The sequence below is a fragment of the Gopherus flavomarginatus genome, chromosome 23, assembly GCF_025201925.1.
Source record: "Gopherus flavomarginatus isolate rGopFla2 chromosome 23, rGopFla2.mat.asm, whole genome shotgun sequence".
NCBI classification, from domain to species: domain Eukaryota; kingdom Metazoa; phylum Chordata; order Testudines; family Testudinidae; genus Gopherus; species Gopherus flavomarginatus.
Window position 1 is genome coordinate 13,952,035 of NC_066639.1, and position 24,253 is coordinate 13,976,287.

General features: G+C 47.4%; 3 protein-coding genes across 5 annotated transcripts in view; 1 reads left to right on the plus strand and 2 right to left on the minus strand.

The window, feature by feature from the left end:
• Positions 1 to 24,253, minus strand: part of LOC127039371 (zinc finger protein 883-like) — a 341,025-nt gene that overhangs the window by 231,961 nt on the left and 84,811 nt on the right. The window lies entirely within an intron of this gene.
• LOC127039349 (zinc finger protein 154-like) overlaps positions 1 to 24,253 on the plus strand; it is a 197,641-nt gene that overhangs the window by 135,770 nt on the left and 37,618 nt on the right. The window contains exons 10-11 of one of the 2 annotated variants that reach the window (XM_050932903.1): positions 11,619 to 11,732; positions 12,943 to 15,714. In XM_050932903.1, coding sequence (XP_050788860.1) covers positions 11,619 to 11,732; positions 12,943 to 14,066 — 1,238 coding nt within the window. In that variant the 3' untranslated portion in view covers positions 14,067 to 15,714. Of the gene's footprint in view, positions 1 to 11,615; positions 11,733 to 12,942; positions 15,715 to 24,253 lie in introns of both variants that reach the window. The other variant, XM_050932902.1, reaches the window with a different exon arrangement.
• LOC127039346 (zinc finger protein 883-like) overlaps positions 1 to 24,253 on the minus strand; it is a 205,128-nt gene that overhangs the window by 96,064 nt on the left and 84,811 nt on the right. The gene's annotated exons all lie outside the window — the stretch shown is intronic.

Genomic DNA, 24,253 nt, shown 5'->3' on the forward strand with positions numbered 1-24,253 from the left:
TTGACTGGCCTCTATTCCCCAGGTCTTCATTGTTCCCTTTTTTTGAAGACAAGTTTTATGTTTGCCCTTCTCCAGTTTTGTGGGACGTCACCATCCTCCCGGAGTAGTCAGAGATCACTGTTAACTGTTCCAAGATTGCTTCAGCTAATTCCTGGAGTAGCCCAGGATGAATTTCATTAGGCCCTGCTGACTTTAATAAAGGCATTAAAAACCTTCGTCTTGTTGATGTCATCTATTATTAGCTCTTCTTCTTCTCTGGTATGTAGATGACCTACACTTTCCTTCCCATCTCTTGCACCTAATATATTTATAGAACACTTATCTTATTGCCTTTTTTGTGTCACTTCCAAGGGTGTAACTCATTCTGTGAGTTAATCTTTCTGATTTTGTCCCCGCATGCTTGTGCAATTCTTTTGTACTCATCCATAGAAATTTGTCCATGATGCCACTTTTTATAGGATTCCTTTTTATTTTCTGGTCATGAAAGAGCTTATGGTGGAGCCATATTGGTTACCACTCAACAAAGAAATCTTTGTGCCATTGTCGATAGTTCTCTGAAAACATCCACTCAGTATGCAGTGACCTTCAAAAAAAGCTAACCAAATGTTAGGAACCGTTCAGGAAGTGGTAGGTAATAAGAGGGGAGGAATAGCTCAGGCCTGGTCTACACTATGCTTTTATACTGAATTTAGCAGCGTTAAACCGATTTAACCCTGCACCCGTCCACACAGCGAAGCCCTTTATATCAATATAAAGGGCTCTTGAAACCGATTTATGTACTCCTCCCCAACGAGGGGAGTAGCACTGAAATTGGCATTGCCATGTTGGATTAGGGTTAGTGTGGCCGCAATTTGACGGTATTGGCCTCCGGGCGGTATCCCACAGTGCACCATTGTGACCGCTCTGGAAAGCCATCTGAACTTGGATGCACTGGCCAGGTAGACAGGAAAAGCCCCGCGAACTTTTGCATTTCATTTCCTGTTTGGCCAGTGTGGAGAGCTCACCAGCACAGGTGACCATGCAGAGCTTATCAGCACAGGTAACAATGCAATCTCCTGAGAATCGAAAAAGAGCTCCAGCATGGACCGCACGAGAGGTACTGGATCTGATCGCTATATGGGGAGAGGATTCTGTGCTAACAGAACTCCGTTCCAAAAGACAAAATGAAAAAATTTCCAAGGCTATGATGGAGAAAGGCCACACCAGGGACTCAGTGCAGTGCCGTGTGAAAGTTAAGGAGCTCAGATAAGCCTACCAGAAAACTAAAGAAGCAAACAGAAGGTCCGGGGCAGGGCCGAAAACATGCCGCTTCTACACTGAGCTGCATGCAGTTCTCGGGGGGTCCACCACCACTACCTCACGCCTGTCTGTGGATTCCGAGGTGGGGTTGGTAATCTCAGCCATGCCTGAGGATTCTGCGGATGGGGAAGATGAGGAGGAGGACGAGCTTGCAGAGAGCACACACCACTCCGTTCTCCCCAACAACCAGGAGCTTTTTCTCACTCTGATGGAATTACCCTCCCAGCCCTCCCAAGCCACTATCCCAGACAATGAAGCCATGGAAGGGAGCTCTGATGAGTGTACCTTTGTAAATATAAAACATGGTTTAAAAGCAAGCGTTTTTTAATGATTAATTTGCCCTGAGGGCTTGGATGAATTCGCGGCCAGTAAAGTTACTGGAAAAGTCTGTTAACATGTCTGGGGATGGAGTGGAAATCCTCCAGGGACATCTCCATGAAGCTCTCCTGGAGGTACTCCAAAAGCCTTTGCAGAAGGTTTCTGGGCCTGATGGGGCTGGAGGTGCAGGAGATGGCGGAGCAGGAGGGGACACCCTTTCAATGTCCTCTTGACCTTTATGCCCACCCTGGTCGCCCTGCCTGTGCATGAAGGGTTTCTCAAGATAGCCAAGACCCTTTGGCAAACCCCCTCCTCCACTCCTCCCACCTCGAAATGGGCCGAGAAGAAGAATTTTGTTCTGGCTAAAGGTTTCAAATACCTTTATACCCACCCACTCCTGGGTTTGCTAGTTGTGTCTGCGGCCAACAACAAGGACAAACAAGGTCACCCCTCCTCAGTTCCCAAGACCAAAGAGGCCAAAAGGCTCAGCCTATTTGGGAGAAAAGTTTATTCTACCACCAGCTTACAATTTTGGGTAGCAAACCATCAGGCCCTGTTGGGCAGATATAACTTTAACCTCTGGGACGGTCTCAAAAAGTTCCCACAAGGTCTAGCCCAAGAGTTCGGCACCCTAGTGGAGGAGGCTACCGTGGCAGCCAGATGGTCCCTGTAGATGGCATGGCATGTGGTGCACTTGGTAGCTTGGGTGGTCACACTGGCGTTTGTTTTGTGGCGCAGCTCCTGGCTCCAAACGGCAGGCTTCTCCCAGGAGATGCAGACTTCAATTCAAGACCTCCCTTTCGACGGGATTGATCTTTTCTTCGAGCAGATGGACACCAGGCTGCACAGGTTGAAGGACACTAGAGCTACCCTTCGCTTGTTGGACATGCACACATCACAGTCTGCCCCAGCTGACAAGACTGGCAACCCCATCATGGCTCTGCATTAAGAAGAGATGCAAGTTTTAGTCATCAATGCCCTTCTTCCTTCCACTCACCTGTGCAATCTGAACCCGCCAAACATCTAGTGAGCCAAAAATGCTCATTTTGAGGATGCACCCAAGAGCGAAGCCCCAGACAGCCACCTGGATCCTTTCCATGTTTTCCTCAGCCGTCTCTCTCCCTACCATTCGGCCTGGTAGCAGGTTACATTGGACTGCTGGGTCCTGGACATAATAGTTCGGGGCTATAACCTGCAATTTTTCACCATTCCTCCCACCCACCCTCTCACTTCCCCATCCCTTTTCAGGGACCCTTCTCATGAGCAACTCCTCATTCAGGAGGTCGAAAAGCTTGTGGACTTGGGGGCTGTGCACAAAGTTCCTTGGGACGTGTAAGGAAGAGGATTCTACTCCTGCTACTTCCTAATCCTGAAGGCCAAAGGGGGCCTAAGACCCATCCTGGACCTGCATCACCTCAACGCATCTCTCAAGGAGTTGAAGTTTTGCTTGGTCTCTCTAGCCTCCATCATCCCTTCGCTGGATCTGGGACACTGGTATGCCACTCTCAACTTCAAGGATGCTTACTTTCATGTCTATATATTCCTGGGACACAGGCGTCCTGCATTTCATGGTGGCTGGGCACCACTTCCAGTTCATAGCGCTTCCCTTTGGCCTGTCTTCAGCTCCCAGAGTGTTCACAAAATGCATGATGCCGGTGGCAGCTTATCTGACACATCGAGGGATCCAGATCTTCCCATATCTCAATGACTGGCTCATCAAGGGCAGGTCTCCGGGGCAGGTGCAAAGGAGCCTCGATCTGGTGCCCTCCACCTGCAGTGATCTGGGCCTGTGAATAAACACATATAAGTTCACATTGACACCAGTCCAGCGCATAGAATTTATTAAAGTATTTCTCGACGACACGTGGGCCAGGGCCTGCTTTCCGGAGGTGCATTTTTAGGCCATATTGGACCTGATTTCCCACGTAAAGAGCCACCTGCTCACCATGGCCCAGACGTGCCTGCGACTGATGGGACACATGGCCGCATGCACGTACATGGTCAGCCATGCTAGACTTCATCTGCTGCCTCTGCAAGCATGTTTGGCCTCGGTCTATATTCCCAGCAGGCACGCCCTGGACTGAGTCGTCTCAGTGCCCAGCCACATCTTTTCATCCCCGGACTGGTGGCTGGATCCCAAGTCGGTGCTGCAAGGAGTTCCCTTAATGACCCTATCCCCATCACTCACCCTCCTCTTGGACATTCAGGTCCTGACAGATAATAGTGCCGCAATGTATTACATTAACGGACAGGATGGTGCCAGATCGTCAGCCCTTTGCTGGGAGGTGCTCAGCCTCTGGGACTTTTGTGTGCAGCTTGCCAGTGATCTAGTCGCCGCCCACCTGCCAGGAACCAAGAACGTCCTGGCAGATCACCTCAGCAGGACCTTGTAGTCTCGCCATGAATGGCCACTCCATCAGGAGGTGGACAACGTAATCCTGCACAGGTGGGGGATGCTGCAGGTGGACCTGTTTGCATCCAGGCAGAACAGAAAGTGCCACGTGTTCGGTTCTCTGCAGGGAAGGGACAAAAGTTCCCTGTCAGATGCCTTCTTGATTCAGTGGTCGCGAGTGCTGATGTCTGCCTTCGTGCCGGTGCCTTTAATCCACAAGATCCTGCTAAAGATGGTGCAAAACAAAGCAAATGTCATCCTCATAGCCCCCGCATGGCCTCACCAACACTGGTTTGGCATGCTATTGAGTCTTTCGGCGGCCACCTCACTTCAACTGCCTCTTTGGCTGGATCTGCTGTCCCAGAACTACAGCAATCTGCTGCATCTGTATCTGGCTGCACCTGACAGCTTGGCTTCTGCGTAGATAAGCATGGATGAATGGCAGTGCTCTGATGGTGTCCAGCAGGTCCTGCTGGGCAGCAGGAAACCCTCCACCATGGCTACCTACGTGGAAACGTGGAAGCGGTTCACGTGTTGGGCCTCTGACACATTTGCGCTGAAGAGGCCCCACTGCAGCACATCCTGGACCTTTGCTGCACCTTAAGCTCCTGGGCCTGTTGCTGTCTTTCTTCAGGGTACACCTGGCAGCCATTTTGTCGTTCCACTCTCTGTTTCAAGGCAGGACCTGGGGAGTATAGTGGATGAGAAGCTGGATATGAAAGTCAGCAGTGTGCCCTTGTTGTCAAGAAGGCTAACGGCATATTGGGCTGCATTAGTAGGAGTATTGCCAGAAGATCGAGGGAACTAATTATTCCCCTCTATTCAGCACTGATGAGGCCACATCTGGAGTATTGCGTCCAGTTTTGGGCACCCCACTACAGAAAGGATGTGGACAAATTGGAGGGAGTCCAGCAAACGGCAGTGAAAATGATTAGGGGGCTGGGGCACGTGACTTACGAGGAGAAGCGGAGGGAATTGGGATCGTTTAGTCTGCAGAAGAGAAGAGTGAGGGGTAATTTGATAGCAGCCTTTAACTACCTAAAGGGGGTTCCAAAGAGGATGGAGCCCGGCTGTTCTCAGTGGTGTCAGATGACAGAACAAGGAGCAATGGTCTCTAGTTGCAGTGAGGGAGGTCTATGCTGAACTACAAGGGTGGGGAAGCACTGGACTGGGTTCCGTAGGGAGGTGGTGGAATGTCCATCCTTAGAGGTTTTTAAGGCCCAGCTTGACAAAGCTCTGGCTGGGATGATTTAGTTGATGTTGGACTAGATGACCTCCTGAAGTCTCTTCCATCCCTTTAAAAAAAAAATACTGTCTTCGCCCATTCCATGATGGCGCACAGTTCTTGAAAGGTCTGGAGTACCTCTACCCTCATGTCTGGGACCTGGTCTCTCCTTGGGACCTGTCAAGGCTCATGGGTCCTATCATGAGCGTGAATGGCCCTTCCCATGATGCTTCCATCTTATGGGCCTGTTGTGCCTTCAAGACCATAACCTGGTCTCCTACCTTGAAGGACCGATCTCTGGCATGTCTGTCATACCAGGCCTTTTGCTCTTCTTGAGCATCCTTTAGGTTCTCTTTAGCAAGGGCTAAAGAGTGTCGGAGGGTGCTTTGTAGGTTGCTTACAAAGTCCAGAATGTTAGTTCCTGGAGAAGGCGTAAACCCCTCCCATTGCTGCTTCACCAACTGTAATGGCCCCTTAACTTCGTGACCATACACAAGTTCAAATGGTGAAAACCCTAAACTGGGATGTGGTACAGCCCTGTAGGCAAACAGCAACTGCTGCAACACTAGGTCCCAATTATTGGAGAATTCGTTGATGAATTTTCGTATCATGGCCCCCAAAGTTCCATTGAACCTTTCCACCAGGCCATTGGTTTGATGGTGGTATGGGGTGGCAACCAAGTGATTCACCCCATGAGTTTCCCACAGTTTTTCCATGGTCCCTGCCAGGAAATTAGACCCTGAATCTGTAAGGATGTCAGAGGGCCAACCTACCCTGGCAAAGATGTCTGTTAGGGCCAGGCACACAGTGTTAGCCCTGGTGTTGCCTAGAGCGACTGCTTCTGGCCATCGGGTAGCAAAGTCCACTAAAGTCAGTACGTACTGCTTTCCTCTGGGCGTCTTTTTTGGGAAAGGGCCCAGAATATCCACAGCTACTCGCTGAAATGGGACCTCAATTATGGGGAGTGGCTGGAGAGGGGCCTTGACCTGGTCTTGAGGCTTTCCCACTCTTTGGCATACCTCACAAGACCGGACATACTTGGCAACGTCCTTGCCCATCCCCTCCCAGTGGAAGGACTTCCCCAACCGGTCCTTGGTTCTGTTCACCCCAGCATGGCCACTGGGATGATCATGGGCTAAGCTTAAGAGCTTCCCCCGGTACTTAGTTGGAACCACCAACTGTTTTTGCGGCTGCCATTCTTCCCGGTGTCCACCAGAAAGAATTTCCTTGTATAAAAGTCCTTGGTCTATAACAAACCGGGATCGATTAGAAGAGCTGAGAGGCGGTGGGGTGCTCCGTGCCGCCGCCCAAGCTTTCTGAAGGCTGTCATCCGCTTCCTGCTCAGCCTGGAACTGTTCCCTTGAGGCTGGGGTCACCAGTTCTTCCTCAGACTGTGGACTTGGGCTTGGTCCCTCTGGAAGCGATGTAGGTGATGGGGTTGTTTTCGTTGCTGGTGAACCGCTCTCCGCTGGTGCACCTGAGGGTATTTCAGGCTCTGGCTGAGCCTTTTGGGTATGGCTGTCTGTTGCTTCTGCCAGTTTTGGCTCGCTGGCGCCCTCTGGCGTTGAGTTTGAAGATGGGGTTGCAATGGCTGGTGCTGGTTGCTGTTCCAGATCCGGGCCTGGGACTGGAGGTGCTGTGGCTGTTTCAGTGGTTGGCATGGAATCCGGGTCCACTACCTCTGTCTGGGTCTCTGGTAACCCAGACGGGGCCTCTGTGGACGGCTCAGGAACAGGAATGGGTCTGGAAGCTTGCCTGGTTTGGCTACGTGTAACCATTCCCACTCTCTTGGCCCGCCTCACCTGGTTGGCCAAGTCTTCCCCCAGTAGCATGGGGATAGGATAATTGTCATAGACTGCAAAAGTCCACATTCCTGACCAGCCTTTGTACTGGACAGGCAGTTGAGCTGTAGGCAAGTCTACAGCTTGTGACATGAAGGGGTAAATTGTAACTTTGGCCTTTGGGTTGATGAATTTGGGGTCAACGAAGGATTGGTGGATAGCTGACACTTGTGCCCCCGTGTCTCTCCACGCAGTAACCTTCTTTCCGCCCACTCTCAAATTTTCCCTTCGCTCCAAGGGTATTTGAGAGGCATCCGGGCCTGGGGATCTTTGGTGTGATGGTGGTGTAATGAATTGCACTCGCATGGTGTTCTTGGGACAGTTGGCCTTGATATGTCCCAGTTCATTACACTTAAAGCATCTTCCATCTGATGGGTCACTGGGCCGAAGTGAGTTACTGGAGACTGGTGAGGTGGAAGAGTAGGGCGTCTGTGGCTTGACTTGGGTTGTATGTGGGGTCTTTGGCTGTCCTCGGTTGTAGGGTTTATGGTCTGTGTGCCCCCTGGGGTAATCGTTCCCCTTGACAGTAGCTTTCTTGCTTTCTGCCAGTTCCATCCATTTGGCTCCAATCTCCCCCGCCTCAGCGATATCTTTGGGATTTCCATCTTGTATGTACCGTGTGATGTCTTCAGGAACACCATCCAAGAACTGCTCCATTTGTATGAGGAGGTTCAGTTCTTCCAAGGTTTGAATGTTGTTTCCTGTTATCCAGGCCTCATAGTTTTTTGCAATGTAGTAGGCGTGTTTGGGAAATGACACCTCGGGTTTCCACTTTTGGGTTCTGAAGCGCCGACGGGCATGATCTGGGGTTATCCCCATTCGGTATCTGGCCTTGGTTTGAAAAAGTTTATAGTCATTCATTTGCAGCTTAGGCATTTCAGCTGCCACCTCTGCTAAAGGTCCACTGAGCTGTGACCTCAATTCTACCATGTACTGGTCTTCGGGGATGTTGTACCCAAGACAGGCTCTTTCAAAATTTTCCAAGAAGGCCTCGGTGTCATCACCTGCCTTGTAGGTGGGAAATTTCCTGTGCTGTGGAGCAATATTTGGCGCCGGGTTGTTAGGGTTGGCTGGCACAGGCAGCCCAGCTTTTGCCAAGTCCAGTTCATGTTTTCTCTGTTTTTCCTTCTCTTCATTCTCTTTTTGTTGTTTTTCCATTTCTTTTTGGTGTTTTTCCATTTCTTTTTGGTGTTTTTCCATGTCTCGGCGGTGGGCCGCCTCTTCTTCTTCTTGCTTCCTTCTGTGGGCCAACTCTTCTTCTGCTTGTTTCCTTCGGTAGGCCACCTCTTCTTCTTCTAGTTTTCTTTTGTGTGCTGCCTCTTGGGCTGCTTGTTCTCTTTGGTAGGCTGCCTGTTCTCTTTGGTAGGCTGCCTCTTTGATCTGTTCTTCTCTTTCTTTCATCTCCATCTCTTTTTGTTTTATTTCCAGTTGTCGCCTGTGTTCAGCTTCTTTGATTTGTTCTTCGGCCTCAATTTTTGCCTTAGAAGTCATGATTCCTGTTTTCTTGTGTTGGGGTGCCCTCCGGTGTTTATCTTCTGAACTGCAGGTTCTCTGTTGCCTCCTGAAGTCTGCCTAGCAACAGTGCCTTTAGCTAATTTTCCTTTTCTCTCTCTAGCTAATGTTCAATGAAGGGAAACCAGAAAAACCACTTTATTTGCATGCATATAAGTGCTGGTACTTGCCTCCTAATGGGAGGGCTATTGCATGACAAAAGACCCTCAACAGTCTCTTAATGGCTTCTTGCTTAACATGCAAGCCACAAACTGCCAGAGAGAGCAGAAAAAAAAATTCTCTCTGGTTCCCTTTTAAAACCAACTGTTTCTCTCTGCTAAAAAGCCCTTAGCAGAGAAGAGAAAAATATAATATTCCTACTGGCTTCTGGATTCTGTCTATATCCCACCAGCTGCACACCATATCATAACCTTAGTCCCAGATTTGGACCTTAGCGTCCAAAATATGGGGGTTAGCATGAAAACCTCCAAGCTTAGTTACCAGCTTGGACCTGGTACTTGCTGCCACCACCCAAAAAATTAGAGTGTTTTGGGGCACTCTGGTCCCCCTGAAAAACCTTCCCTGGGGACCCCAAGACCCAAATCCCTTGAGTCTCACAACAAAGGGAAATAATCCTTTTTCCCTTCCCCCCTCCAGGTGCTCCTGGAGAGATACACAGACACAAGCTCTGTGAATCCAAACAGAGTGAATCTCCCTCTCTGTTCCCAATCCTGGAAACAAAAAGTACTTTCCTATTCCCCCAGAGGGAATGCAAAATCAGGCTAGCAATCCAACACACAGATCTCCCCGATTTCTTCCTCCCACCAATTCCCTGGTGAGTACAGACTCAATTTCCCTGAAGTAAAGAAAAACTTCAACAGGTCTTAAAAGAAAGCTTTATATAAAAAGAAAGAAAAATACAAATGGTCTCTCTGTATTAAGATGATACAATACAGGGTCGATTGCTTAAAAGAATATTGAATAAACAGCCTTATTCAAAAAGAATACAAATCAAAGCACTCCAGCACTTATATTCATGCAAATACCAAAGAAAAGAAACCATAGAACTTACTATCGGATCTCTTTGTCCTTACACTTAGAAACAGAAAATTAGAAAGTAGAACTACTTCTCCAAAGCTCAGAGAAAGCAGGCAGGCAGACAAAAGACAAAAGACTCAGACACTCAATTCCCTCCACCCAAAGTTGAAAAAATCCAGTTTCCTGATTGGTCCTCTGGTCAGGTGCTTCAGGTGAAAGAGACATTAACCCTTAGCTATCTGTTTATGACAGGTCCCCGCTTTGAACCCTTTGCTTCCTGCTCCCTCCCGCTTCTCTCCTGGAAGGTCTCCTTTTTGGTCACTATATCTTTGGCCCATAGAGTGTCTGACATCAGGACACTCACATGGGAGCCGCCTTGTATAGTCTTCTATAAGGACAAGATCCAGCTGCGTCTACACCCGGCTTTTTTTCCCAAACTCGTCTCCCAGTTTCATACTGGTCAAGACATATACTTACTGGTTTTTTGTCCAAAGCCTCATGCAATGGATGAGGAACACAGGCTGCATACCCTGGACATCAGATGGGCGCTGGACTTCTACATAGATAGAATGAAGCTGTTCTGAAAGTCAACGCAGTTGTTGGTTACTGTCGCAGGCAGGATGAAGGGTTGCCCAGTGTCCGCCCAGAGAATCTCTTCTTGGATCATGGCCTGCGTCCATTACTCTTATGAACTGGCAAAGGTGCCCCTGTTGACTAAAATGATGGCTCACTCCACTAGGGTGCAGGCATCAGCAGCCTTCCTGGCACAGGTGCCAATCCAAGAAATCTGTCTGGCTGCAACCTGGTGAGATAATGTGATGTTGATGAGAGTTAGTTTCCAAGCAAGCATATTCCGAAGCTCTTCACACAAGTCGGGCTTATCTCGATACGCCAATAGAGTCTGTTCCCCAATGTTCCATTCCCAGCTCTGATGCTGCAGAGCATTTACCCCGTAACCCTCTTCCCAGCTCTGTTGCTGCAGAGTCTTACCTGTGTCCCAGTTCTCCGTTCCCCCCTTAACAAACATGATTCCAATTTCCTTTCCCCCTCCTGTTTGACCCCAATTTATATAGTAATATTCTCAGCTATACCTTAACCAATCATTTTACTGAAATTTAACTAACCAATCCTAACATGTTGTAACACAATTCCCTAACCAATTATATCCCACTACCCTAATTAACTTATACCTAGCAAAATTAATTATACATCACACAGAAACAATTAGAGAATGAGACAGGTTAACAGTAAAAAAGTGGAGGACATAAAGATAAAACAATACAGAAATGAGGGTTTCACAACCACAAGCATTGAGAAGTGATTGCTTGCCAGACAGGCTGCTGTCAAACTAAGTTTTCTTTAACCGTCTTAAGATTTGTTTCTTTATCTGGTGGTGATGAGCACTATTAGGACAGGATCGTCTTCCTAACAGCCCAATAGCACCTTATTTCAGTGTGACTGGTTTGGGATGTGAGGATGTGAACCTTCACTCCCCAGCTTATGGCTTCTCCTGCTGCTTAGCCAAACTCCTTAGCCTAAGAACAAGGCCTCAGCCTATCCTAGTGAGAGAAGGCCCATACACAGGCTGTGATTTAGATTCTTTGTTTTTATAGCCCTGTAACTAGCTAAGTGATAAAAATACACCTAAGTTCTTAAAGTATAGGCTTTACAGGCAGGCCTGAATATCTCTCTTCTAACAGTGGGGTCTACCCCTTCCCACATTTTGTGTCTGTCTTGTCTATTTAGATCGTAAATTCTTCAGGGATGGGCCATCTACTATTCTGTGTTTGTACTGTGCCTAGCACAATGGGGACCCACTGTTAGTTGCTCCTAGGCACTAAGGTAATGAATATGATTTATAATAATAATAACTCTCCTGCCACTTTGAGCCAAGGAAGCTGGCCTTGGGATGTTACTGCTTAAAAATGAGCTGGGGTTAAAACCATGGACTATTCTTTTTGACAAGTATCCCAGAAATTCCACTGATCTCCCTTGTTTTCTTTCCCTGGAGTAGGGTTTCCAGTTTCCAAACCTGATGTGATGTCACAGCTGGAACAAGGGGAAGAGCCGTGGGTCCCAGACCTCCAGGGCTCTGAGAAAGAAGTGCTTCCAAGAGCTGCCTGCACAGGTAAGAAATTGGATAAACCAACTCAAAAACTGTCTGTGAATACAGGAAACATTTGGGATGCCTTTCAAAGACCTTGTGAACTCTTCAAGTTCAGGATTATTCCCTGCAGATGTGGAATCATTATGGCAGATGTCACTCATGGCTTCCCACCTATCCTGACTGACAACTGGCAGCACATCCCTCCCTGATCTCGCTTTCCCCTGAGTGTCCTGGTGAAATGCAGACCAAAACTGATCCCTTCCTCTGTCCTCTGGGGAAGGGTTTATGGAAATGTCATAAACAGACGGTTAAAGGTTAATGTCTCTTTACCTGTAAAGGGTTAAGAAGCTCAGTGAACCTGGTTGACACCTGACCAGAGGACCAAAAGGGGGACAAGATACTTTCAAATCTTGGTGGAGGGAAGTCTTTGTTTGTGCTTTTTGTTTTGTTCATTGTTCGCTCTTGGGGCTATCCCAATCTTTCTGAATCAGTCTTTCATGTTTCAAAATTGTAAGTACTAGACAGGCAAGGCGGATTAGTCTTATGTTTGTTTTCTCAACTGGTAAATGTGTCTTTTTGCTGGAAGGATTTTTACCTCTGTTTGCTGTAACTTTGAATCTAAGGCTGGGGGAGAGGTCCCTCTAGTCTATATGAATCTGAGTACCCTGTAAAGCATTTTCCATCCTGATTTTACAGAGATAATTTTTACCTTTTCTTTCTTTAATTAAAAGCTTTCTTTTTAAGAACCTGATTGAATTTTCCTTGTTTTAAAATCCAAGGGATTGAGTCTGAACTCACCAGGGATTGGTGGGGGGAAAAGGAGGGGGATGGTTAATTCCTCTTTGTTTTAAGATCCAAGGAGTTTGGATCTGTGTAAGCCTCTCAAGGCAACCCAGGGAGGGGAAAGTCTGAGGGGAAAGGGAGGGGGATGGTTAATTTCTCCTTGTTTTAAGACCCAAGGGGTTTGGGTCTTGGGTTCCCCAGGGAAGGTTTTGGGGAACAGAAAGTGTGCCAGACACTACTTTTGGCCGGTGGCAGCGTACCAGATTTAAGCTAGTAAATAAAAGTGTTCATGCAGGTCCCCACTTTTTGGACGCTAAAGTTCAAAGTGGGGAAAAAACCTTCACAGGAAAATCTGCTCCTGATAGGTTTGATCTCTCCCACACATATTTTGGATTGTTCATCCCTTTTACCATTCCTCTCTCTGAGATTTCCTTTCTCTCCGGCACAGGGAGTGACCTACGTCTGGATTCTCTCCGTCACCCATCAGGTGATGGGATGGTGAGTGAGAATGAGGAGGAGAAACCCCGGCAGAAGGATGTTGAGCAAGTAGAACCACCTGGGACATTATCAGGAAGATCCAAAGGGAATGTTTCTGGGAGTTGTGCACTCCCAGAAAAAGAGAGAGCCTGTGAGACTGAGCAGAGGCCAGAGGAAAACTTGAGTAGCCACTCAGACCTTACTACTCGTGAGAGCATCAACGTGGAAGAGACACACTACACATGCCATGAGTGTGAGAAAAGCTTCAATGGGAGCTCAGACCTTTTCACACATCAGAGAATCCACAGAAGAGAGAAACCCTACATGTGCTCTGAGTGTGGGAAAAGCTTCAGTCGGAGCTCAGCCCTTATCACACACTGTAGAATCCACACAGGAGAGAAACCTTACACGTGCACGGAGTGCGGGAAGTGCTTCAGTTGGAGCTCAAACCTTTTCAAACATCAGAGAATCCACACGGGTGAGAAACCTTATGGATGCTCTGAGTGCGGGAAACACTTCACTGATAGTTCAACCCTCATCTCACATCAACGAATCCACATAGGAGAGACGCCTCACACATGCGCTGAGTGCGGGAAAAGCTTCAATCAGCGCTCAAACCTTAATAGACATCAGAAAATCCACACAGGAGAGACGCCCTACACATGCTCTGAGTGCGGGAAAAGCTTCAAGTATAGCTCAAACCTTATGACACATTGTAGAATCCACACAGGGGAGATGCCCTACACATGCTCTGAGTGTGGGAAAAGCTTCAGTCAGAGCTCACACCTTATCAGACATTGTGGAATCCACACAGGAGAGACGCCCTACACATGCTCTGAGTGTGGGAAAAGCTTCAGTCAGAGCTCACACCTTATCACTCATCGGAGAATCCACACAAGAGAGACACCCTACACTTGCTCTGAGTGCGGGAAAAGCTTCAATCAGAACTCAGACCTTATCCGACATCGGAGAATCCATACAGGAGAGACGCCCTACACATGCTCTGCATGTGGGAAAAGCTTCAATCACAGCTCAAACCTTATTAGACATCAGAGAATCCATTTGAGGGAGAACTGTAATAAATGCCTTGACTAGGTTTGGCCAAATTTTTTTTTTTTAAATTCCATTTGCTGATTCGCACATAGTGATCTTTGCACCATCTTCACGGTAGTCTCTCAGCTCCCCCAGATAAGTTGCCTGCTTCTACCTTTTGCAGCTCACCCTTTTTTGAGGTCAGTCCTGTGATCTTTTCTATCGACTCCTTTCCTTTTGAGTCGTAGGAGTGTGTGTCCCTCCAGCCAGGAACGTTCATCAGCCGCAGGTGGGAGCGAGATCCCAACAAGCTACACTGAGGCAAGAACTACCTGTGCCTTCCATCCACTAGGGCTGTACATGGCTTTGGCTGCTCAAGTTAGTCATCTTGGTGTAAAAAGAGAATTACAGTTGTAGAGCAGATGCAGCCCAGTTGCAGTGGTTGGCATTAGCTTTCCCCTTGACCTGACTTAAACACTTGTCAGAAAAAACTACCAGTTTCTTTTGCAAGCATTTGCATTGCAAGGCAGAGGCAGAAGCAGTCTTCTCTGTTTCCTCAAAAGATTGACCAAAAGGTGGAAAGAGCGGACACGTTTGGCAAGGCACCACTGGATGCTGCATCCCTAACCTCCACTTTACCTGGCAGGTGGCTTGGCCAGCTTAGGCACGGTGCCGCTCTCTGGGACTTTTCTCCCAACTGCTCCATTTTTCATTAATGAGAATCAAAAGGAAGGTGACAGAAGAGTATTGCCTATAAGGATCTCTGTGCGTAGACATCCCCAGCGAATCCCAAGGACGTGTGGCACAGGCTCTTCCGTTGCAGCAATTGCAGTCGAAGCAACCACCATGCCAATGCCAGTCACAGCAGCCTTTTCATCAACTCCAGGCTTGTGATTTGATTCTTTTCAATGCTTCTCTCTAAAGAAGCCTTTTCCTTAGCAAGCAATTACTGGGATTGCCAAGGGAGGTCTCTTCTCTTTCCTAGAAAGGCATAGGAAAATGTGAGCGGAGGAGACCGAAAGCCATAAAGAGACCAAGGCACCACTGGGAGTTGAACCCAGGATCTCCTGTTTACTAGAGAGGTGCTTTATCCAGCTTAGCAATGGTGCCTGCCTCAAGAAACTGCTTTCAACTGTTCCACTTGATGGTCCAGGACAATGCCTGCAAATTCCAAAGTACCGACATTCCCCATTTCCCTCAAGACTTACAGACCTTGAGGTGTCTGCCTCTCTGTGCACAGAAAGCCACAGCTGAGCTGACAGAGGGATTCTAACATGTGCTTCTCCCGCCAGTCACTGTGATCCTTTAGTGGTTAGTGCTCTGCATTTCAGTTGCAGTAACCTCAGCTCAATTCTGAGTCATGATAACCTTTCCATCAGCTCCAGACTTCTCATTTGCTACTTTCCAAGTGTGGTGGGGCAGATGCCCCACACAGGCAGGAGAAAAGATAAGGCAGCCTTGGAGAGGCTGTGCAGAACCCAACCAATCAGGAAAGGACCTATTGGGAGAGCCACTCAAGAGATGGCTTGTTGGAGGAGCCCATATAATTCCCAGGATGGCCAGCAGGAGACACTGCAGTGGTGAGGCATGCTCCATTACATCAAGACTTAGCTGCAAGGAAGGCTCTCTCTGTCTTGAACAAGCACTTAGAAGGATTGTGCTGACAGATCTTTCCTTTTTATGAAAAAAGATACAAAAAAGGAGACATTAGGTTAAGTAAGAAAGAACTGGGAGGCCAAGCCAGGATCTCCTGGTTAGTAGGAAGGCTCTTCAGCCAGCTGTTTCCAAAGATCACTATCTAGACGCCTATTAACAGCCACTGCAGATGTTCACCACAAAACAGACAAAGAGATGCCGAAATAGAGTTCTCCACTGCCTGCAGACATCAAGCTACCAGGAGTTCTGTGCAGAGAGGCCTCTGCTGGTGGAAAGACACTTTGGTAGAGACTCTTCTGACACCAGCCATGGTCATATAGTGGTTAGCACTCTGTGCTGTGGCATCAACATCCACAGATGAAAGTTCAGTTATGGGGACATTTTTCTTGTCTCCACATTTGTCTAGTGGCTCTTTTCAACACTTGTCACCAAAAAGGCCTGTTTCTTTTGCAAGCAATGTACAGCTAAGCAAAGGCAGTCTTCTCCATTTCCTTGAAAAGATCAACCAAGCCATGGGGAGAGGAGACACATTCAGCCAGGGACCACTGGGTACTTGATCCTGAATCACCTCTTTACTCAGCAGATGTCTGTTTGGGAGCTTTCCCTTCACTCCCTCCCCTGGTTCTTGTCACTCAGGCAGAAATCAAGAGACCAGAAATCCAAAGTGCAGGCAATGTGATGTTTATTGGGGTTTGTCATAACTATAAAGGGAAAGGTAACAGCCCTCCTGTGTACAATACTATAAAATCCCTCCTGGCCAGAGACTGGCCAGACACACCAAAATCCTTTTACCTGTAAAGGGTTGAGAAGCTCAGGTAACCTGGCTGACACCTGATCCAAAGGACCAATAAGGGGACAAGATACTTTCAAATCCTGGTGGGGGGAAGGCTTTGTTTGTGTGCTCTTTGTTTTGGGGGTTGTTCGCTCTTGGGACTAAGAGGGACCAGACATCAATCCATGCTCTCCAAATCTCTCTGAACCAGTTTCTCATATTTCAAACTTGTAAGTAACAACCAGGCAAGGCGTGTTAGTTTTATCTTTGTTTTCTCAACTTGTAAATGTTCCTTTTGGTAAAGAGTTTATCTCTGTTTGCTGTAACTTTGAACCTAAGGCTAGAGGGGGTTCCTCTGGGCTCTATGAATCTGATTACCTTGTAAAGTTATTTTCCATCCTGATTTTACAGGGATGATTTTTACCTTTCTTTCTTTAATTAAAAGCCTTCATTTTAAGAACCTGATTGATTTTTCCTTGTTTTAAGTTTCAAGGGGGTTTGAGCTGGACCCACCAGGAACGGGTTGGGGGAAAGGAGGGAGAACGGTTAATTTCTCTTTGTTTTAAGATCCAAGGGTTTGGATCGGTGTTCACCAGGGAAGTGGTGGAGGAGTCTCTCAAGGCTACCCAGAGAACGGTTGGGAGGGAGATATTCTGTGGGGGGAGGTAGACAGAGTTTCCCAAATGATTCATTAACAATTTGGGTGGTGGCAGCAACCAGCTCTAAGCTGGTAATTAAGCTTAGGGGTTCTCATGCAGGGCCCCACATCTGTACCGGGGAAGGAACCTTGACAGGGTTAGTTTCAAGCAAGAATATCCATAGCTCCACATGCCAGCAGAGTCTGTTTCCCAGTGTTCTGTTCACAGCCCTGACACCGCAGAGCCTTTATCCATGCCCCCTTTACCCCTCCTCTTTCTTAGCAGGCCCAAATATACCTGCAGTTCATGCCCCTGGTCATGAGTCTGGGGGCTCGGTGCCACCTCTTTTAGATCCCATGGGAGGGGTAAGAAGTGAGATTGTGTAATGGTCAAGGCCAGGCTTTTCTTTGGCTTTTAGTGTCTTATTCCCCCGCCCCCAGCCCCGTCCTTGCCCCTCCCAACTGGTTGCTTTACCTTGGTTTGAGAGAGGAGCCAGGCAGCCTTCTGGTGTATGCTCATATATTACACTCCACCCACACCTAGTAACACTTTAGCTCTATCCCTTCACTTTTCCATTATACTAACAAGCCCATCTGGCTTTGTTCTTTGTTCACACATATTAGTAAGGATATAAGAGTATCAAAAATCAAACGCAAAATTATATCTCAGGCTAACAAATAGGCCTATATACTAACAGGGCCTTGGCCAGATTAGCCACATTGCCGCTCTCTGGGACTTTTCTTCTAACTGTTTCATTTTTGATCTATGACAATTAAAGGAAGGTGAAAGGAGGGTAACTCCATTTCCTGCAAGACCTGCAGAGATTACACTCTCAGGGTCTCTGTGCGCAGACATCCCCAGCAAATCACAAGGACGTGCAGCACAGGCTTTTTGTGTTACAGAAATTTTAGTCCAAGCAACCGCCTTGCCAATGCCACTCACAGCAGCCTTTTCATCAACTCCAGGCTTGTGGTTTGATTTTTTTCCAGTGCTGCTCTGCAAAGAAGCCTTTCCGTTAACAATGTATTAATTGGATTACCAATGGAGGTCTTGTGTGTTTTCTAGAGAGATATAGGAAAACATGAGCAGAGGTGGTCATAGAATCATAGGGTTAGAAGGGACCACAAAAGTCATTTAGTCTAACCTCCTCGGCCTGATGTTGTTGAACATTTTCATTAATTACCTAGATGTAGGAATAGAGAGCATATTGATCAAATATGCAGATAACTTTGCCTACTATTTCTCTGAGTTGGTTGAAATCCGCCTCTCTGAAGTCCAGTGATCTTGTTTTGCTGTTCTCATATCCTCCTTTCCACAGGATCTTTAATTCTATCAGATCATGATCACTTCTCTCCCAAGTTCCCCACCACCCTCACATTCCCAACTAATTTACCCCTGTTAATCAAAACCAGATCCAAAATGGATAACCCCCTGGTTGTTTCCTCAACTTTATGAATTAGAAAGTTGTCCTCTATGCATGCTAAGAATTTCAGGCCATATTACATTTTGTTGTAATAATCTTCCAACAGATATGTATCCCAGTATATTCCAATATTCTTGTCCCACATACTCATAAAAACTTCGCAGTATTTCCACACAAACAGTGAATATATGAAAATATCCAAAAATGTTAATTAGAATGCTCTCAACATCTACCAGGATAGTATCCCCTGTAATTCAATATACTTGTGCACGATGTGAGCAGGACATCCGAGGACTATCACTTCCCTTTTTAAGCTCATCTTCACTTTGGTGTGCAAATGTTCTCTTCCATGTCCGTATTGACCACCAAAGTTTGTCTTTGTATTATCTGCTTCCATACTTATTCAGAACAGTTGTTATCTCAGCTGCAATAGGTTCTGATGTTTCTTCTTTAAATTTGACAAAATCCACAGGTTTAGTTTGCAGACACAAACTGCCTTCATAAGCCTTGAAATTTTGGTTCAAGAGAGGAAGCAATTTCACATATCTGTAATTCAATGCACCAACAGTGATATACATTCAACATTTTTCAAGTTGTCAATTAGTTCATCATTGCCCATAAAGCAAAAGCATTTGCAACTATTCCTTCACACTTTGTCTGTGCACATCAGCATGAGCATTAAAGGCACTTGCTATTCATTTCTACTTCGTAGTCCCTCTGTCTATATCTTGGAACCAAAAGCTTGATCTGAAGTCTTGCTATGAGCGTTGTTCTCATTCTATCAAGCAGAGCAGTGAGATCCAGCAAGCACTTTTGACCTCTTGCAAGGATTTTCTTTAAAAGCATTTCTTTGTGTGCATGTGTGTGAGAGAGAGGATGTTCGTGAGTAGCATGTTTGGCAACTAATATTACAGCACTAAAAACAAAAGAGACATGAAGTTTCATAGTCAGCAGCATTTCCACCAGTGTGGGGACACCCCAATGTATTTCGGATCCATCGCATTAAGCACTCAGCCAAAATTACCTAACATCCAGCTTCTTCATCACCCTTCAGTTGAGTCCCCATAGGAGGGAGCTTCTAGGGATTGGTATTCTTGGCTACAGGTTGGGTCTGGCTTCCTCCAGCCTTTGGATCCACGTAATACATGATCCCAAGGGGAACCATCTCCTAGAGCTTCTCCATATACCCGTGGAACTCAGGACAGTGAGAAACATGTAAGTCATCTGTAAGGTGAAAATTTATGTAAAACACGACAACATTTCTCCTTTATTTGCAATAGAGGGAAGCCTCATTCCTATAAGGCCAAATACTGATATTTCTATGGATGTCTGCTTATACAGGGAAATTGACAGTTGATATTGAGATCAATTTCTGGGTATCATTTATATAAAGATGTGCTCTTCAATAGTCTATCAAATTTATCATATTCAAGAACATAGTATTTGCTCACTTCTATCAATATGTATGCAGAGTGGGTATCAGCTACTCTCTGAATTCATGCATGAGCATGGCCCTCCCCTCCTCTTGCCCTGCCCTCGGTTGCTCTGTGGCATTTAAGCCTTCCCTTAGAGCTGTCAGCAACAGATGCCCCTGCTCTAGGGCCCAGAAGAGGAAAGGTGTGCTGGGCTTCAGCCTGGGACTGTCTCTCCCTCCTGCCTTTCCCTGACTATTAAGACTGGCCCTGCTACTGCCCCCCTTAAGTGCCATGTGGGCAAGAGGAAGGGTGTGGCAGCTGCAGATACAAGGACCAAACTTGGCATCAGGTGAAGCAGCAAGAAAAACAACCATCAGATGAACCTGCAGGAATCTCTCACCAGACTGTTAAGTTCTAGGGCCCCAACCTATAGGAGCCAGCCAGACCAAAGCCCCAGCTCTATTGGGCATCAGTGACCCAGCAGGAAGGAAAAAACACCCTGATGCACCTAGGAAATCAAGCACATTGAGCTGTAAGGCTTTACAGCAAACCAACACAGCACCAGGAGGTCCCACTGGGATTTGAACTCAGATGGCAGGAGTCAGAGTCCAGGGGGCTGAACCATTACACCATGGGACCTACAGCTACTGTCATTTCAGGACTCCTGTGAGACCCTCAGCTAGTTGGTTTGCACTCTGCACTCATTAGAATATCAAGGTTGGAAGGGACCTCAGGAGGTCATCTAATCCAACCCCCTGCTCAAAGCAGGACCAATCCCCAGACAGATTTTTGCCCCAGATCCCTAAATGGCACTCTCAAGGCTTGAACTCACAACCCTGGGTTTAGCAGGCCAATGCACAAACCACTGAGCTATCCCTCCCCCTATTGTTTCCCACCAGCTGCTTCCTCTCTCGGGACTCTCTCTCCTCCTGTGTCTCTGCTGCTCTCCTCCCTTAGACATTGAACCCAGCCCTTGCTGCTGCTGACACCAACTGGCAGAGGGGCCTATAAATCCCCTTCCTGTGGAGAGACCAATGCATGTGGTGGCCCATAAGCATCACAGATTTTAACTGTGTGCTTCCTTCCCCATGTCTTTTACTCAGATTATATGGAAGTACACCTGTGGCTGGGGATATGACTTTGTGGGCACAGCATGGTGCAGTGGGTTTCCACGACAGCCTGTAATTCAGCAAGGGGTTTGCAGCTGGGCCTTGGGCTGGAGGCTGTTTTCTCTCCACACAGCAGATGGGGGATGCACTGGGACCAGCCTCCGGTTCTTTTTTTGAACTGGTTTCCCGTGAGGACACACCAGAGATCACTGCAATCTACATCGGGAACAACCACCTGGAAATATTGTCCAGACCCCAGCTGATTTGGAAAGTTAAACATGATATTGGACAACACAGAACCATGGGGACAGGTCCCATAGAAAACAAACGGGAGCAGGGAAAGAGAGCACAGAAGAGAAGAGGAGAGATGTGGTAGAAAAAAGTCTCTAGAGAGGAAGCAGCTGGAGAGAACCAAGGAGTGCCGTGGACAACAGAGGCAGCAGGTTTGTAAAAATTTCAGTGGTGCCCAGAATGCCCAGAGCCCATGCCCCCACACATTCCACTCCATACCTGCCTACGGCTTTGGGAGGGACTTTGGGTGGGGGAAGGAGGTCTGGGGTGCAGACCCTGGGCTGGGGCAAGGGATTGGGGTGCAGGAGGGGTGCAGGCACTGGGAGGGAGTTTGGATAGGGGAGGGGGTCTGAGGTGCAGGCTCTGCAATGAAGTTTCGGTGCGGGGTGCAGGCTCTGGGCTGGGACAGGGAATGGGGTGCAGGAGGGGTGAGGGGTATAGGTCTTGGGATGGAGTTTGGGTGTAGGCTCTGGGCTGGGGCAAGTGGTGAGGGTGTAGGGTGCAAGCTCGGGGAGGGAGTTTGGGTGCTGGGTGCAGGCTCTGGGCTGGGACAGCGGCTGGAGGTGCAGGAGGGGTGAGGAGCATGCATTCAGTCATTTTATAGGGCAGAATTTTAAGGCTATTAAGATTTGGGGAACTATTCTAGCATCTTCCTTGTGTAGATTTCAGAGGTCTTCTCATATTCACACCCACTGAGTCACTCTGTTATACCCCAATCGAATAGAAAGGTCAGGAGGTCTCCAAGTTCATAAAAAGAAACTAACAGAAAATAGAAAAAGGAACAAAACGTTTCTAAGATTGTAAGGGGTTGGGTCTCTGCACCTCTCGGTCTTTGGTTTCACGTGGATTAGGAACTGTAGCTGCAGTTTAGGAACCAGGTAATGGCATAGATGGTCCAGCACGTTGGGCTAGCAGGCTTTTCAGCTACAAGGAGACTAGTGCAGGCTGCATAGTCTGTCACTGTAGTGCTTCATTCCCCAGAGGGAATCAGTCCTGGGATCCTGGCAGTCAGTCTCTCTGAGGCTATGTCTACACGGGCAGAGTTACAGCGCCGGCAATTACAGTGCCACTCAGAGAGCACTGAAGGGAAACCGCTATTGTACGTACACACTGTCAGCTGCGTGTTCACACTTGCAGCGATATTCCGAGCGGTGCACTCAGTATCCCACTAAGCATTTTTTCCTCTGCTGCCGCTAAGAGTTGTGGGAAGGCAGGTCCCAATGCCCCATGATGCATTGCTTTGCAGCCCAGCAATCTGTGCAGGAATGGATCCCGCACTTTTGACCAATATGCTGCTCATTCTTATTAACAGATCACAAGTGGCGGTGGAGTTATTCCTTAAACTACAAAGGCAAGGGGAGTTCGACATTGATCTCGCCAGGTGTAGTAGCTTTCACACGAGATTGCTTGTATCATTCATGGAGGTGCTGACCACAGCGGAGTGCCACTTTTGGGCTCAGGAAACAAGCACTGAGTGGTGGGACCACATCGTCATGCACATCTTGGATGACAAGCAGTGGCTGCAGACCTTTCGGGTGAGGAAAGTCACATTCATGGGACCCTGTGATGAGCTTGCCACAACCCTGCTGAGCAAGGACACGAAAATGAGAGCTGCCCTGTTATTGGAGAAGTGGGTGGCAATTGCATGGTGGAAGCTGGCTACTCCACACTGCTACCAAATCAGTCACTAACCAGTTTGAGGTTGGAAAGTCGACCGTTGGAGATGTGTTGACAAAAGTGTGCAGGACTATTAATTGCATCCTACTCCAAAAGACTGTGCCTCTGGGCAACGTGTGTGACATTGTGGATGGCTTTGCACAAATGGACTTCCCTAATTGCAGAGGTGTGGTAGATGGCACACATATTCCAATTCTGACACCATGCCACCTAGTCACGGCGTACATTAATCAGAAAGGGTACTTCTCTATGGTTCTCCAGGCACTTGTGGATCACCGTGGGCATTTCACGGACATTAATGCAGGCTGGCCCAGTAAGGTGCATGACACACACATCTTTCTGAACGTTGGCCTGTTCAGGAACTTGGAAGCAGAGACTTTCTTCTTGGAGCAGAAGATCACTGTAGAGAAAGTCAAAATGCCCATTGTGATCCTGAGAGACCCTGCCTACCCCTTAATGCCATGGCTTATGAAGCCATACATGGGGGACCTTGACAGGAGCAAGGAGCAGTTCAAGCAGAGGCTGAGCCAGTGCAGAATGACTGTTGAGTGTGCTTTTGGCCATTTATTTGTGAAGGGAACATGTACAACATGGTTTTACAAAAGGCAGATCGTACCAAACCAACCTGATCTCCTTTGAGAAGGTAAGAGATTTTTTTTAGACAAAGGAGATGCAGTGGATCTAATTTACCTCGATTTCAGTAAGACATTTGATATGGTTCCACATGGGGAATTAGCTAAATTGGAAAAGATGGGGATCAATATGAAAATTGAAAGGTGGATAAGGAACTGGTATAAGGGTAAACTACAACGGGTGGTACTGAAAGGTGAACTGTCAGGCTGGAGGGAGGTTACTAGTCGAGTTCCTCAGGGATCGGTTTTGGGACCAATCTTTTATTACTGACCTTGGCACAAAAAGTGGGAGTGTGCTAATAAAGTTTGCGGATGACACAAAGCTGGGAGATATTGCCAATACAGAGAAGAACTGGGATATCATACAGGAAGATCTGGATGACCTTGTAAACTGGAGTAATAGTAATAGGATGACATTTAATAGCAAAAAGTGCAGGGTCATGCACTTAGGGATTAATAACAAGAATTATTGTTATAAGTTGGGGATGCATCAGTTGGAAGTAACAGAGGAGGAGAAGGACCTCAGAGTATTGGTTGATAACAGGAAGACTATGAGCCGCCAATGTGATATGGCCGTGAAAAAAAGCTAATGTGGTCTTGGGATGCATTAGACGAGGTATTTCCAGTAGAGATAAGG